At 59.9% G+C, this 15217-nt stretch overlaps 2 protein-coding genes across 2 annotated transcripts in view; one reads left to right on the top strand and one right to left on the bottom strand.

Annotated features, from left to right (window-relative positions):
- ITGA1 (integrin subunit alpha 1) overlaps positions 1-7128 on the top strand; it is an 85486-nt gene extending 78358 nt beyond the window's left edge. Inside the window, exons 22-29 of the mRNA XM_084881001.1 lie at positions 424-513; positions 1837-1939; positions 2785-2898; positions 4022-4126; positions 4267-4371; positions 5314-5406; positions 5732-5848; positions 6858-7128. Coding sequence (XP_084737127.1) covers positions 424-513; positions 1837-1939; positions 2785-2898; positions 4022-4126; positions 4267-4371; positions 5314-5406; positions 5732-5848; positions 6858-6902 — 772 coding nt within the window. The 3' untranslated portion in view covers positions 6903-7128. The remainder of the gene's footprint in view (positions 1-423; positions 514-1836; positions 1940-2784; positions 2899-4021; positions 4127-4266; positions 4372-5313; positions 5407-5731; positions 5849-6857) is intronic.
- A 149-nt stretch (positions 7129-7277) lies between these two features.
- On the bottom strand, positions 7278-11303 carry LOC311621197 (uncharacterized protein). The gene is made up of 2 exons (XM_084881018.1): positions 9964-11303; positions 7278-9639 (listed from the first exon to the last, which is right to left on the bottom strand). Exon 2 carries the CDS (start codon positions 8276-8278, stop codon positions 7304-7306), a length of 975 nt encoding a protein of 324 aa, XP_084737144.1. The 5' UTR covers positions 8279-9639; positions 9964-11303; the 3' UTR covers positions 7278-7303.
- Positions 11304-15217: the final 3914 nt, after the last annotated feature.

Below are 15217 nucleotides of genomic sequence, written 5' to 3'. Positions count from 1 at the left end.
AATGATAAGCTTTTAGCAGATAATTCAAGCATCGAGGCTGCTGTGGAAGGACTATGAGTGTAGACAGGTTCTAGATTTGCTCTGTGAGGCCTCATCTCTGACAAACAAGAACCACCTGTGAACACAGCAGTTCTGGGCCCCGACTTGGCCCGAGGAAGCCGTATTCCCAGGGGGGAGGCCCCTGACCTCGAATCTAAGGACTGACCCAGGTTCTGGCCGGTTCCCTCCCGGGAGCGTGAGAAGCCGGGCGAACCAGGGTGGCTGTCACCCCGGCTGCTCTGCGGTCCCTCTGCCCCCTCCTCACCCATTGGAAATTCGGGAATTGAGCTCCTATGCTTCCATTGTGACCGCCTCGGCTGCTCTCCCAGGCGCTCGGCGGGCGGGGGCCGGAGGGGGGTCTGTCTGACGCGCCGTGTTTTCCAGTGACAGCGAGGAGCCCCCGGAGACGCTCTGGGACAACGAGGCCAGCATCGCTCTCCCCGTCAAGTACGAAGCGGGACTCCAGTTCTCCAGGTGGGAGGCTCCGCCTTTGTGACGTGCAGTGAGCTGAGGTCAGAGAGGGAGGGCCAGAGAGGCATCCACCATGAGAGGATAACCCGTCGGCTGCCTCCCGCACGTCCCACAAGGGGATCAAGCCCGAAACCCGGCCTGTGCCCTGACCGGGAATCTAACCGTGACCTCCTGGTCCCTGGTCCGTGCTCCACCACTGAGCCACACTGGCCGGATGCACTGCCTTTTTATGTTGATGCCTATCTACTGACCCAGGTCTCCTAGTAAGCTACAGAGAGGCAAACTTACATGCCCCCCCCCCCCCCCCCCCGCAATCCCACCCCAGACCTTCCCACTCAGAACCCCGGGGCGGGCCCAGACATCTACCTGCATCAGCCTCCAGGGTGCCTGGCTCTGAGGGCTGAGAGCCAGCACACTAAAGCAGGAGGTGCCAGTGCCCGGCTGCACCGAGACCGGCCTCAGGTCTGAGCGAGGGAGACAGGCCCCTGGCCGAGGCGGGTCTCAGCCAGCACAGCTCCCGGCTGCCTTTCAGGCCTCCGTTCCTGAGCTGAGCAGACGATGCAGAGGGCGTAAGAATCAGGGAGAAATGTGGTTTAAAAGCCTTATCGCTGTATTCTTCTCCGTTCTATGGCGTTTCCGTCTGGCTGGTACAGACCACAGAAACGGGGGCCTGCAGGTATCCAGGAGCCTCTGCTGGTTTCTCAGCCTCATGTGTCATTGGCTATTTTCCTATTTTGCTGCATTCACTTCTCTTGGGAACCTGACTCTTTTCCCAAGAATGTTTCCACTTATTTAAAAACAAATGTTGGCAAATACTTGCAAATATTTTTTATTTGTCTCCTTTAAACGGACATGCTACTTCAGCTCTGTATTATGCTTTACCCTACGTTCACCGTGAAAAGGCTGCATGGAGACCATCGCATGTTTAAGCTTAGCAGTGAATGTAGAATTTGAATCTTTTTAAAACCTACTTAAAAGTCACAAAACACCAAAAACACCATGGTTCAGCCTGGCTAGCCACTGAACGTGCCATCAGTGAATTCATGAACAAGTTTCATTTGGTAACAACGAGATTTTGATTGGAAACACTGTAGACATTTTTTTAGCATTTTAAGGCCATTGACGTATCAGTGACTCTTGAACTAGAGTAAGTATAACCCTTCTGACCCCTCAAAGATTCCGTTTTGGGGTTTGGGGCGAATGCGCTTGCCTCTGAGTTGAAGTCTCTGTCAGTAACCATTTTTGGTGAGGTTCCCGGATCAGAGAAAGAGGCAGAAAGCGGCCAGATAGAAGCCAACCTTCGCTGTGTCTACTCCCTCCCTCCAGCTCAGCCAGTGAGTACCACATCTCCATCACGGCCAACGAGACTGTGCCCGAAGTTGTCAATTCTACTGAGGACGTTGGAAGTGAAGTTAATATCTTCTACGTGGTAAGAAGCCGGCCTCCATTAGTGTTTCCAGGAGTTACTTGTACATTTGTACATTAAATGCAAGTATTGACAGACACGCAGGAACATTTTGGTTCACCAAATGTTCTATATATCATTGTTTCTACATATCAACATACTTTTATTTATAATTTCAGTGCTTTAAAATACTTTTCCTCAAATTGATCATTATCGCTGAGGCAGTGTTAAAGACCCAACTCTTTAATTTTCTGATAATAAGACACAATTAATTAGAATGACTTTCTAGAAAAAAATAGACTATGAAACCAAATAGATACTACCTCCAATATTTACTTTTTTTTAAAACTATGACTGAGTAAAGCACTTTCTAAAAAATAACCATAGCTATTTCAGAAAGTGATTATTTGACATTGTCTTGGTCGTATTTCCATTTATGCAACAAATAAATAAATGTTTATCTCGGTGTGCTCATTGCTACTCTTTTTATGTATTATACTGTCACTTATGTTCTCACTGACACCTCTGTAAGTTATGTTCTCTATTTCAACAATGCTCTTCAGGGGTTGTTCATAGCCTTGGAAAAGGACAAAGGAAAAGTGAATGCTGGCTTTCCTTGAGTCCGGGTCCTGTTAGGGGCGTGGAGGGTGCGGACAGAGTGCGGCTGTGTCTGGCGTACAGCTCGCCGGCCATCGGGCGCCCGCTGTGGGCACGCTGAGGGATGCTGTTCTCTGTGCAGCGTCATAACCGACCGCCTTCCTACCTTCCGGGACTCAGCACCGCACCCGGCGGCCGGGAGAGGGCGCCGTCCGCGGGGCTGGCCGGGTGCCCGCTGCGGGAGGGAAGGTCACGCCTCTGCCCCCCTGCAGGTCCGGAGAAGCGGGCACTTCCCCATGCCAGAACTCACGCTGTCCATCTCCTTCCCCAACCTGACGGCCGACGGCTACCCCGTGCTGTACCCACGCGCCTGGGCCTCCTCCGACGTAAGTCCGGCCGCGGGCGCCCTGGCTGCCGCCCTCCCCGGGGTGCACGCCCTCTGCCCCACGGGCCACGGCCACAGTGACGGGGACGGAGGGCTTTCCCGAGGAGCGAGGGGGGCACTGGGGCCATTTTAAATAACAGTAACTCCCCCCCGCCCCCCTGTGAGCAGCTGCTGGGGTGACAGACCGCCCTGAACTGGGGGCTCAGGACAGCAGAACGTGTCCCCTCCGCACGGGAGGCCTGGCTCTGCCATCGGGGTGTGGGCAGCGTTGGTTCTCCCCGAAGGCAGGGTGGGGGGTCCTTCCTGACTCCCCTAGATGCTGGCCGCTGCTGCCGACCCCGGCGTCCCTCCCCGTGGCGGCGTAACCGGGGCCCCGCCCCATCTTCCCTCCCCTGTCTCCGCACAAGCACGCTCGCCGGCGGGTTCGGGGTCCCCAATCCAGGCGATGGCAGCTGAGGTCACTATTCACCCCGTCAGCCTGTTCCCAGGAGGTCACCTCCCAGCGTGCAGCGGCCGGGGCGGGCGTGTCTTCTGGGGTCACCGGCCAGTGGGTCAGAGAGGGTTTCCGACAACGCCTCTTCCGCTGCGGCCTGGACTGTCCGTCACACCTCTCATTTATTGGAGGTGCTCAAGCAAAGAGAGACTTCTTTTTAAATATACGTGTTTTTTGGAGTTCAGAGAGCAAGGGAGAGGGAGAGAGAGAACACCCATGATGAGAGGGAATCATGGACCGGCTGCCTCCTGCACGCCCCACTGGGGATGGAGCCCGAACCCGGGCCTGTGTCCCGGTTCCTAGGTCCACACTCGCCCTCGGAGCCACGCCTGCCGGGCGGGTATTGTACGTTTTAACGATTCTTGCAGCACACGGGTGTGCCGTGGCACCCCGGCTGAGAATCGCCGACGTATGTAACAGTAGTTCTGCCAGCACCGGCCGTTTCCGTGGCGTCCTGGCCGCCGTCTGTGACAATCAGAAGCGGCTGGGAAACAGCGCCGCGGCCGCACTGGAGGGAGGCGCCGCCTGTGCGCAGGGACTCCCTGGCCGCCACGCGGCCTCTGCGTGTCACCGCGCGACGGGGCGTCCCTCCGCCCGCGCGGTGCCCGCAAAGCCCGTCTTCCTCCCCCAGAACGCGAACTGCAGGCCCGCGCACCTCCAGGACCCGCTCGGCCTCGGCTCTGGGAGGAGGACCATCACACTCACGTCCGAAGACTTCAAGCGAGGCACGATGCAGGTAAATCCGCAAACCAGACAGGCGCCCCCCGCCCCCCTCCGCCCCGCGGGAGAGGGTCCGTGGGCACTAAAACCCCGCCCGACGGCTGTCACACCGGCTCTTTCCCAACGTGCAAGCACTGACGCACCCCGTCCCCGCAGGACTGCAGCACCTGCAGGCTGGCCACCGTCACCTGCAGCCTGGCGCCCGCGGACCTGAGCCAGGTCAACGTGTCCCTGGTCCTGTGGAAGCCGACCTTCCTCAAGGTGAGCCCCACTGTGCCCTGACACTGTCTGCTGACAACGCCCAGGCCTCCCTGAGCGTGTGCACAGCGGGCCTCCCTTAGCGTGTGCACCGCAGGGCTTCCTTAGAGTGTGCACAGCGGGCCTCCCTTAGCGTGTGCACCGCAGGGCTTCCTTAGAGTGTGCACAGTGGGCCTCCCTTAGCGTGTGCACGGCGGGCCTCCCTTAGCGTGTGCACCGCGGGGCTTCTGTGGAAAGCCCTCAGGTGGGGAGTTTAAGCACGTGGCCCGGCCCGGCTCTGCTCACCAGCCACCGGCCTCGCTCTCCTGTCTGTGACTTCCTGCAGGGCCCTGTCCCTGTATGCGTTTCCCAACCTCCTCATCCTCCTTCTCTGCATCTCAGAAGACAAGCGCCTTGTAGCACCGTTTCTCAGCAGTTTAGAACGCAGCTCAGGTCAAAGGGTTCTAGAGAGACAGTCCTTGACATGTTATCAAAGAATAGCGCTAACATACACTAACATAGCGGCCAGATTATTATGATCTCTGAACGCATAATAATCTGGCCACTCAGTGTGTATATGTATGTGTGTGTGTGTGTGTGTGTGTGTGTGTGTGTGTGTATTAGAGGCCAGATGCATGAATTCGTGCATGGGTGGGGTCCAGCCAGCCTGGCCAGCAGGAGGGGACATGGGCAGTTGGCTGGCCTGCCTGCTGGTCGAACTCCCGGTGGAGGGGACAATTTGCATATTAGCCTTTTATTCTATAGGATAGACGCTGAGTGGCCAGATTATTATGTGTTGAGAGATCACCATAAACTGGCCAGTCAGAGATCACCAGAATCTGGCCACACATCGGTTGTATTAAATCAGGCCATCTCCCTGTCTGTAGCGATACCTAAATAAGTAGGCATGCACCCCCAGCCCGACGAGCGTAACACGTGTGTTGCAAGGAGCCCGTCTCTTTGCAGATGGGCTTCTCCAGCCTGAACCTCACCGTCCGGGCGGAGCTGCGGAGCGAGAACGCGTCGCTGGTGCTGAGCCCCGGCAGCCGGCAGAGAGAGGTGGGCCTGGGCTGGGCGCTGTCCTCCCGCCAGCGTGGGGGCCTGGGGTCTGGTTGCTCAGAGCCCGTCAGTGACTAGTCCTGCCCCCAGGAGGCGACTGACACTATTGCTTCAAATTGTACTTGATCCGCCCTAAGTGTGAGTGGGGGTAGGGAGGGCGGGGAGGGGGCAGGAGGGGCCATGGCGTGTGCCATTAACGCGCCAGCTGAGCGGAGCACGCCTGCGGAGGGGAAGGACCGCGGGGGCTCGGCCTGGGGGTCCGGGAGGGTCCCCGCGCCCACACCCGTGCCCACACCCCGCGCCCACACCCGCGCCGCCCCTCCAGCTCGCCATCCAGGTGTCCAAGGATGGGGTGCCAGGCCGCGTGCCGCTCTGGGTCATCCTGCTGAGCGCCTTCGCCGGGCTGCTGCTGCTGCTGCTGCTCATCCTGGGCCTGTGGAAGGTGAGCGCCCGCCCCCACTGCGGCCCCCACTCCGAGGCCGCCCCCGTGGTGCCACGCGGCATGGGAGACCCCGGAGCACGGCCGGGGCGCAGGAGAAAGAGTGTGTCTCACGTCCCGTTTCCAAACATCACGGAGGCTCCCTTTGGAGCAGGAGGGACCTCCTCTCTGCCAGGGGCCGTGGGGATGGCCATGACGTCCCCCGGGGGCCGGTCAAAGGATCAGCTTACACATTAGCCCATCCAATGTCCAACATGAAATTAACTCACCCGGCAGGGCCAGGCCCAGTGATTTCTCAGGCCTTCTGTGGCCCGCGGGCTGGACGCTCCCCATCCCTGCTCCAGCGGTTGGGATGGTTGGGATTATAGGGAACGTGTGTGTGTGTGTGTGTGTGTGTGTGTGTGTGTGTGAGAGAGAGAGAGAGAGAGAGAGAGATCCAGCCCTGCTCTGCATGTAATGCCTGGTGTGGCCACAAGGTGGCGCCCAAGGCCCGGCTCAGTGGTGTCATGGTCACACTTGCCATGGAATGGGGTTCCTTGGCTTACACACTCCTGGAGGGAGAGAGCCGGTTACTCCCGGTTCCCTCACTGTGTCCCTGGTTCCCGGCTCTGCAGGGGCCTGGGTGGCTTTAGAGGAATTTCTCTGCCGTGTCCATGGGGGAAGGCAGGGCAGATGGAGACCGGGCCCACGCACTGCAGCGTACGGTGCCCAGATGCTCCTGAGCCCCGGTCACTTCCTGACTGCACTGTGCTCACTCGCTGTCCACTCAGGTTACATGGTGATGGATGTAACCCACTGGAAGGTTAGCAAGGACTTAGTCATGTGACTTCGTTTTGTGGCATTCAGTATTTCTCAATAGGTCAGTGAGAAAAAGGCCCTCTCAATATGTTTAATTATTTGAAGGCCCAGAATTGTTAACATAGTATTAAATTAATTTCTACTCAAGGAGATTAGTATTTTATTACTTAAGTTCAAGTTATTAATTGTGTTATGTTGGGTGTTTCCTCAACAGATTGGATTCTTCAAAAGACCACTAAAGAAGAAAATGGAGAAATGAAACATTTTACAAGAGAAAAAAATAACTATTCAATGATCTATCCTCAGGTTTGCCTCAAATATGTGACAAGAAATTTATAAATATGATTAAAGACAGTCACATAAGTTTATATAATCCATCAGGGTTAATCACTTGGAAAATGAAGAGATCAAGCAAGATCCAGAAGCAATACCATATATATATATATATATTTTATAAAATGATAAAAAGTATTTTTAAATAATTACTCATTTTTGTTGAGTATTTAAGCAAAATTAGTGTTTTTTGAAGATGAAGAACAACCTGTAGAAATATGTTTATATATGAAATCACCAAAATATTTAAGAAATGCATAGAAATATTTTTATGATCATTGAAACATTTACGTTCAGAACATTTAAGCTTTTTTTATTGATTCCTCATCAATATGCATCAGCATGAGTCAGCACTGGTAAATGCTGAGAAAGAAATTGACTGAAGAAGATCCCTCCCCCTGATTCAGATGATGAGAATCTCCCCGGTGGAGGCTGTTGTGGACGAATTGGGATTAAGCCGCCGAGAACCACGCATGACGTGGCTTTGTCTGGGACCCAGCTCCTGGGAGGTTCTCTGTCCAGGGCGCTTGGACACGCGTGCGATTGCGCGGAGATCCCGTCCGTGGGAAGTGGAGGAGGACAGCCAGCGCGCCCACGGACTCCCGGAGCTCCGACCGAACAGCCTCCTCTGGCCTCGAGCTCGAAAGCTCCCCCTTCCACGCCAGCTCCCCGCGGAGTGCGTGTCCCCGGTGCTCCCGAGCCCAGACACACCGCCTCCCTGAGCGCGGGCTCGCGTCCGCCGCAGTTCCTCGTGGAAAGCCACGTGTGCGTGGGGCCCGCTGACGTGGATGCTGAGCGGGACGTGGCACGGGTCCTCGCTCCGCACCTGAGGGGCCCGGGGACTCCTGGTGCGGCCCCCGGAGGAGTATGCCAGCTTGGTTTCTGAAGGCCTCCCTGTCCACGCTCGCCGGGGACCCGCAGGGGGCAGCCCGGGACCCTGCGAGGGCGGCCCGCAGCCTGGCTGTCACCGGGACGCCGGCTCCTGCAGCGCGGCCCACGCACGCACACAGGACCCAGACAGGCCTGCGAGGGATCCGGCGATCCTCCCCCGCGGAGAGGCCGTCCCCCGTGGGGTGAGCGGCTGCTCTCGGGGAGCCTCACCGCGTGGACTCCCCGGCCGGGCTCCCGGCTGCTGCCGTCTGGGACAGGGACGATGCGTGCAGGGCGGCCGGAACCACCGCCGGAGCATGCGCTGGGCCTCCGCCGCCTCCCCTCCTTCCCTCCGACTGCCGCCCCGGCCCCGGCAGAGGCCTGGCCCCCTTCTCTCCGATCAGCAGAGGCATGAAGCGGCCTGGGTTCCATTTTTAAAACTGACTTCTGTGGGGTTACCTGAGGGCTCGGGGTCAGCCTGCCTCATGGCTCTCCACATGGACCTCTCCAATCCTGATGGTCAAGGTCAAAGCCAGGCCCCCAGGGAGGGCCACGGTCACCGCAGCCGGGAGAAAGGCAGGAGGCCTCTCCGGACCGGAGAGCTGGCCTCCCCCGCCGCCTGTGGCTGCAGAGCTGTCCGCTCGGGAGTTTCCTCCATCCCTCCCCTCCGGTGCCCGAACCACCCTCCCGCCCAACGCGACTTCTTGGTGGGAAAGCTCGGGCTCGGGCTCAGCGTCACCGGTGCACAGCCCGCCGCAGCTCCACCCGGGCTCACGCATCCTCAGAGAGACTCCGGCCTGAGACGCCGGAGAGCGGCCCCCGCACGGGAGTGAGCACCCTCAGGCCTCACGCTCTGCACGCCCAGGGCGTGTGGAGAGGGGGGCTCTGGGCCTTCCCGGAGAGAGACAACGGGCTGCTGGGCCGGTCAGACACCTGTCCCTTCTGGGCTTTAAGTAGAACATTTCATGGACCTGGCGCCCCATTTCCCGAATGCGATCATTTGTTGAGGTGTATGTGTGTCTCCGTGTGCATGCGTGTTTGTGTGTATGAGTGCACACGCACAGGCACACAGGTACAGATTCCATACGGAATACCTCCGGAGCACCCAGGGGCAGTGCGCAGGAGATGAACGCAGAGGAGCCGCCCAGAAGGAAGGTCTGATCATTTCCATCGGCGTTCACCTGGAGCGCCCGGCGCTGCCCCAGACAAGGCCCCGGGATCCCCGTGCCTGCCACGAACGTCCCAGCGCAGCCGAGACTGAGAAATGCACTGCACTCCTTCATGTGGTTTTAAGCTCTTTCACAGGGAAAGCAGGTGGACTTTAGCCTATTTATTAACTTCCTAGCCATGGCAATGGCAGCTACTTCCTTTTCTGAGCGGACGACCGCTCCCTGTGAAATGAGCTGTGAAGTCCCTTTCTTGGCCGAGCCGTGCCTCCGGTGAATCATTTATCAGCTCCCTCTCTGAAGGGAAGGAGGGCTGCGTCACTGTCCCATTTCCGGGCTCTGGGTGGTCCCGCCGTGGCCACGGCCCAGGTCCCCGCAGGACGCCCTCCGGCTCTCGGAGGCCCTGGTGATGTCGCTGTCGGCCTGTTACTGAGGTTCCGTGATGATGACGGACAGACAGGCGGACAGTCATGGAGACGTGACATGTTGTACATAGACACACATGCAAGCACAATCATCACAGTTCCAATGATGCTTCACCTACTGATCTCAGGCCCGGCAGACGCCGTCCCCACAGCTCCCTGGGCGTCCATTTCGGTGTGTACAGTGTTAGCAGAGTGCTCTGACCTGGGGGGACAGGGAGGGGAGCGGCTGGAGCCGGTGGGTAAGGCTCGGTGTGTACAGTGTTAACAGAGTGCTCTGACCTGGGGGGACGGGGAGGGGAGGGGAGCGGCTGGAGCCAGGTGGGTAAGGCTCGGTGTGTACAATGTTAGCAGAGTGCTCTGACCTGGGGGGACGGGGAGGGGAGGGGAGCGGCTGGAGCCGGTGGGTAAGGCTCGGTGTGAACAATGTTAGCAGAGTGCTCTGACCTGGGGGGACGGGGAGGGGAGGGGAGCGGCTGGAGCCGGTGGGTAAGGCTCGGTGTGTACAATGCTAGCGGAGTGCTCTGACCTGGGGGGACGGGGAGGGGAGGGGAGCGGCTGGAGCCGGTGGGTGAGGCGGACGTGACCCAGCTCCCCGCCCCCAGGAAAGCTCTCCTGCCTCCGCCGGGCCTCGGAGCGGGAGCGGCAGGGACGGTCCTCGTTGTCAGCATGTGCCCGTCCTCCCTCAGCGGCTCCGGGGAGCCGAGTGCCTTCCCCGAGCAGGGCTCCTGGCCATGCCATCTCTGAGCGTCCCCGTGTGATTGTGGAAGGGCCGCTGTGGGCGGAGGTGTGTGTTACAGAACGGACGCTCGCTGCCCTGAGGATCGAGCCTGTGTGGCGCTGACGTGGACCCTCTCTCTCACGAACCTCATGTCCGGCTCCCGGGAGGCACAGATCCGCCCGGCGCCAGGCGGCCCGGCGGGAAAGCCAGCCTGGGTAAACGCCAGAAGGAAAAGCCCGGTGCCCCGCAGCCCTGAGGGCGGCGTGCCCCTGCGGAGCCCCGGAGCCCTCTGTGAAATCAGGGCCGTGACCGGGGGCCGGACACTCAGAGCCGGGACTGCGTCTGACCCGCCTCGGCCAGGCCGCCTCTTCGTGAAGAAAGACTCGGCGGCGGGAACGCAGGGGCCGGGCGGACGGACACTCGTGGTCACTCCAGCTGCCCCGCACGGCCGCGGGGACTGGGTGCTAACGGCAGGCCGCCCCGTGACTCAGCCAAAGGCGGGTGTCCCCCCGAGCAGCCCTGCTGACGCCCCGGCCTCCCGTCTGTCAGGGGGGAGGGAGGGGAAGGAGGGGGCCGCTCCCCCTTCCCTCCACGGCCAGCCAAGCGGACAGGGGACCCCCTCCCCCCACCCCCAGGGACCTGGGCTTTGCAGGGGGGGTCTCAGCACCGGGGGCGGAGCCAGGGGCCGGGGCTGCCCGCCGAGCATCGTGCCCGGAGAGAGGACACAGGAGGCGGAGGGAGACGCTCTGTGTCTCATGTGGACATTCTCTTCCGGAAAGACTGAGCCCCAGGACCCCCGTCCCAGCCCACAGCGGACACGGCGCCTCCACGGCAGGTGGCTGAGCCCCCTCTCCCGGGGGGTCTCACTGCGCCGCAGCCGCAGCCCAGCCTGCCTCACGCCGCACCGGTTCCCACGCGCCCCAGCACTCCGTGTCTGTCCCGAGACCCGCCCGCTCGGGGTGGGACAGCGCCTGGTCGGAAGCGTCGGTCTCGGGGGACGTGGTGCGTGTGTGACCGCCCTGGGTGCACGCTGTCCTGGGCGGGGGTGTGAGGGCTGTAGCCCCGGTGTCACAGGGAAGCACGTGTGGGGAACTGCCCGACACGCGTGTTCACACAATAAACGCCTGCATGGCCTACCACGCGAGCACCTGCCAGATTCTTAAAGGTGTTTGTGTCCGTCTTCAGAGCGGGGGAGGGGAAGGGGGTAGACAGAGGGACGTGGATGGAAGTGGAACAGCGCCCAGGGGCTGCCTCCTGCACGCCCCCTACGGGGACCGAGCCCGCAGCCCGGGCCTGTGCCCTGACCGGAATCAAACTGGCGACGTCCAGGTCCCTGGGTCAGGGCTCACGGCCGAGCCCCACGGCCGCCCGGTGCTCAGTGTGTGACGTGCCTCAACAAACCGCGTTTCCACCAGCCTCTCCGCAGACGGACCCGTGGGAAGCGGTGTGACCGAGTTCGGGAACAAAGCGGGCGGCGCGGTGACCAGCCCTCATAGGGAGCTCGATCTCACCCAGGCTCTGGGCCCCGGCTCCGGGCCGCAGCGAGGTCACCGGTAACGTTAGAGCGAGCTGAGCGAGCGGGCGCTGTGGAACACGCTGTGTGCCGCGCCCTGTGCGCGGGGCCGGGCCGGGCCGGGCCAGGGCCTCCGGGGGGCTCTGGTCCTGGGCATCGGCGGAGTTTTCCGTCCCTGAGTGAGCCTCTGTCCTCCACGTCCACAGGGCTCCGAGGAGGGGTGGTCTCTGGGACTCTGAGTTGGAGGGTTCTACTCGGGATTCGTATTTCCTTCACAGCTGCAGCGTTTTATTATCTATTATTTATCTATTTATTTTACTCCTTAGGTGCCGGGGGGCCGGGGGGTGGTTAGTCTGTCTCTGGTGTTCCCTGGGCACAGGCTAGCTTTTCACAAACGTGAGACAAAAGCATAGGACCCATCTCCCTGCGCGCACACACCCCCCAACGAGAGCTTTTCACAGCGACCCTCCGCAGGGAGCCGCCGGGACCGCGGTGAAACACAGACACGGGGCGGGAAGAGGAGCTCCGTGCGTGTCCGGCTGCAGCTGAAGTGCTCTCCTCCAGAAGGGCCGGCAGGGATATTTTTATTGATTTCAGAGAGGAAGAGAGAAGAGAGATAGAAACATCAAGGATGAGAGAGAACCGTTGACCGGCTGCCTCCTGCACATCCCCTACTGGGTTTGGAGCCTGCAGCCCGGGCCTGTGCCCTGGGGCATCTCACCTGCCGCTCTATCCACGGAGCCACACCCGCTGGGCTGTCTGGGGTTCTTAATCAGAAACACAAAGTTCCCTGTAAGACATGGACAGGAGCTGCAGCCGCTTGTCTGTCATCAAAGGTGTCCGTCTCTGAGGCCTGGCCCTGCTTCCTGTGTCCTCTGCTCGCAGGAAGTGCCCCGACCCTGACTGCAGTGACCCAGCAAATCCCACCCCTCTACCCTCCCACCCTGTCCCAGACCTGCAGAGTCCAGTCCATGCAGGGCCCGGCCCCCAAGTCCTCCTGACCCAAGGAGACCCCCTCTGCTTCCTGAGCCGAGGCGCCCCCTGGGGGTGGGGGGCGGGCCTGCTTAGATGAGAGCCACCTTCTTCACTGCGGAGCTGGCTGGAGGTACTGGTGGGACCAGACGCACAGTCTCCCCAGAAACGCTGGTGAGGGGCCTTCGAGGGCACTGCCCGGGCTTCCTGGACCTGCCGGTGGCCGCAGGGCAGGAAGAGCCACCGGGAGCCGGGTGCCTCTCTCCCTGGAGCCCCCCGCTCCCCAGGCGCCTGGCCTCCGGGCCGGCCTCACCTCCGCCCGCTGTCACACAGGTGGTGTTCTCTCCCCTCCATCTGGAGTCGGCAGCCAGCGGGCTCATTGGGAAGTGCCTTTTAAAGCCGCCACACATGACTAATCAGTCTCCCTCCTTTCCTGCCCTGCACGCCTGGCAGGGGCATCCTACCAGCATTTGGTCTTCCTACCAGGCCACGCCACCCTCTCCTCCCTGCAGCCCAGTCCCCACCCCGCCCCGCCCTGTCTCCAGATTCTACTTCCTTTTAAGTTTATATTTAACGTTATTATTTATTTATTTATAAATATGTTTTTACCGACCTCAGACAGGAAGGGAGAGGGAGAGAGATGGGAACATCAATGATGAGAGAGAATCATTGACCGGCTGCCTCCTGCTCGCTCCCTGCTGGGGATCGAGCCTGCAACCTCGCCACGTTCAGCCACGCCCGCCGGGCTGGAGTTAATGCTGTTTAGGGTCACGGTGACTGAGGCATGGTTTACACACAGCCACGTTCATCCTTTTCGGATGCCGTCACGTGGGTCCCGAGAAGCATGCAGAGCCCCCAGGGTGGCGGCCTCAAGGATTTCCTCAGCGTCCCCGTCTCCTCCCGCCCTGCGGCTCCCTCCCTCCCGCCCTCACCCCAGCCTCGCCCTGAGCTGCCTCTGTCCCTCCCGCTGTGCTTTTCCCAGAAGCTCACGTCAATGGGTTCGTAAATGTGCGGCCTTTTGAACCTGCTTCTTCTCATTTCGCATGATGTGCCGGCCGGGAGTCCCCCCCACACCCCACACCCCACACCCCACGCCCCACGCCCCACACCCCACACCCCACGCCCCACACCCCACACCCCACGCCCCACACCCACCCCACACCCCACACCCCACACCCCACACCCACCCCGCGCCGCCTGGGCCGCTGCTCGGTCCTCTCCTCGCTGAGTGGGACTCCGGGACCCCACGTCATTGTTACCTGGTCTCTCCTCTCTTTGAAACGGGGGTTTGCGGCAAGCTGGAGGGGGCTGTGTTTCTATGATCGTTGTCCTATATTTCCCATCGGCTGAGATGAGAGAGAATCATGCCAAGAATTGAACATATTTACACGGTTTGTTTGTTTTTTTTTAGAAGAAGAAACCTTTTAATTAACAAATGTCAAGCCCTGGCCGAAACCAGGTTGGCTCAGTGGATAGAGCATTGGCCTGTGGACTGAAAAGTCACAGTCAAGGGCATGTGCCTTGGTTGCGGGCACATCCCCAGTGGGGGGTGTGCAGGAGGCAGCTGATCGATGATTCTCTCTCACAGATGTTTCTAGCTCTCTATCCCTCTATCTTCCTCTCTGTAAAAAATCAATAAATATATTTAAAAAAACAAAAAACAAGTGTCCAGCCCTGAGTGAGCGTGGGAGCCTCGCGTGAACAGCCGCTCCTGGGGTGAGAACGTGAAGAATGCCCGAGCGTCTGGCACCGCGTTCATTGCAAAATCACGTCCGATGATGTCCGCAAGCGGGGGCGCTGCTCTCTGACCCGCGTGCCTGGCGCTGACGGGGCAGGGAGAGCAGCCTCTAGGCCGGCGTCCGTCTCACTCGCCCACACCTGGACCGTGTGCTGTGTCCGGACTGCTCTGGTCGCCTGTGGGCTGCCGCTCACCCCTCCCACAGGCCTTTGTGAAAACTCATCCCTTCTCCACGTGCCTGCAGGGCCTAGGATAAGGTGATCAGACATCCTGCTTTTGGCGGGACAGTCCCGATTTTTAACAATTTGTCCCACTTCTTGCGGCATTTTAAAAAGTCCCAATTTTTCTTTCCAAAAATCAGGACTTTTTTAAAATGCCGCAGGACGTGGGACAAATGGTTAAAAATTGGGATGTCTGGTCACCGTAGCCTAGGAGGGCCCAGGGGACCATTTCACATCTCGTATCTTCAGGGCACTCCAGTGTTTCCGAGTCCACACGAGACAGGGACAGGTCCTCGTCCGACAGGGAGCCGGCACGTGGGCCTGCTCAGCCCGTGGATTTCCGCTCCAGGCCAGCAGACGTGGTCCCTGTGGGAGCCGGGAAAGCCTTCTCCCTCTGCCAGCACCGTCTTCCCGCTGGGAGCTGGGCCCCGGCTTCCCGCACAGCCGAGCTTCACCGGAAGGTGATCGGTCCAACTGGCATATTACCCTTTTATTATTGTAGCATTGGTGTCAGAGGGGAGGGGGAGGGAGGGACAGAGACATCGAAGATGAGAGAGAATCACGGACCAGCTGCCTCCCGCTCCCCCCCACTGGGGACCGAGCCCATAGCCCGGGCCT

This window comes from Pipistrellus hanaki, assembly GCF_964339955.1.
Source record: "Pipistrellus hanaki genome assembly, chromosome: 4".
Classification (NCBI taxonomy): Eukaryota; Metazoa; Chordata; class Mammalia; order Chiroptera; family Vespertilionidae; genus Pipistrellus; species Pipistrellus hanaki.
The sequence above is the reverse complement of the archived record's forward strand: the minus strand, read 5'-3'. Positions and strand labels throughout refer to the sequence as shown.

Excerpts from the sequence above, each read along its gene's own strand:
- LOC311621197 (XM_084881018.1), bottom strand. The coding sequence starts at position 8,278 with ATGGAACCCAGGCCGCTTCATGCCTCTGCTGATCGGAGAGAAGGGGGC.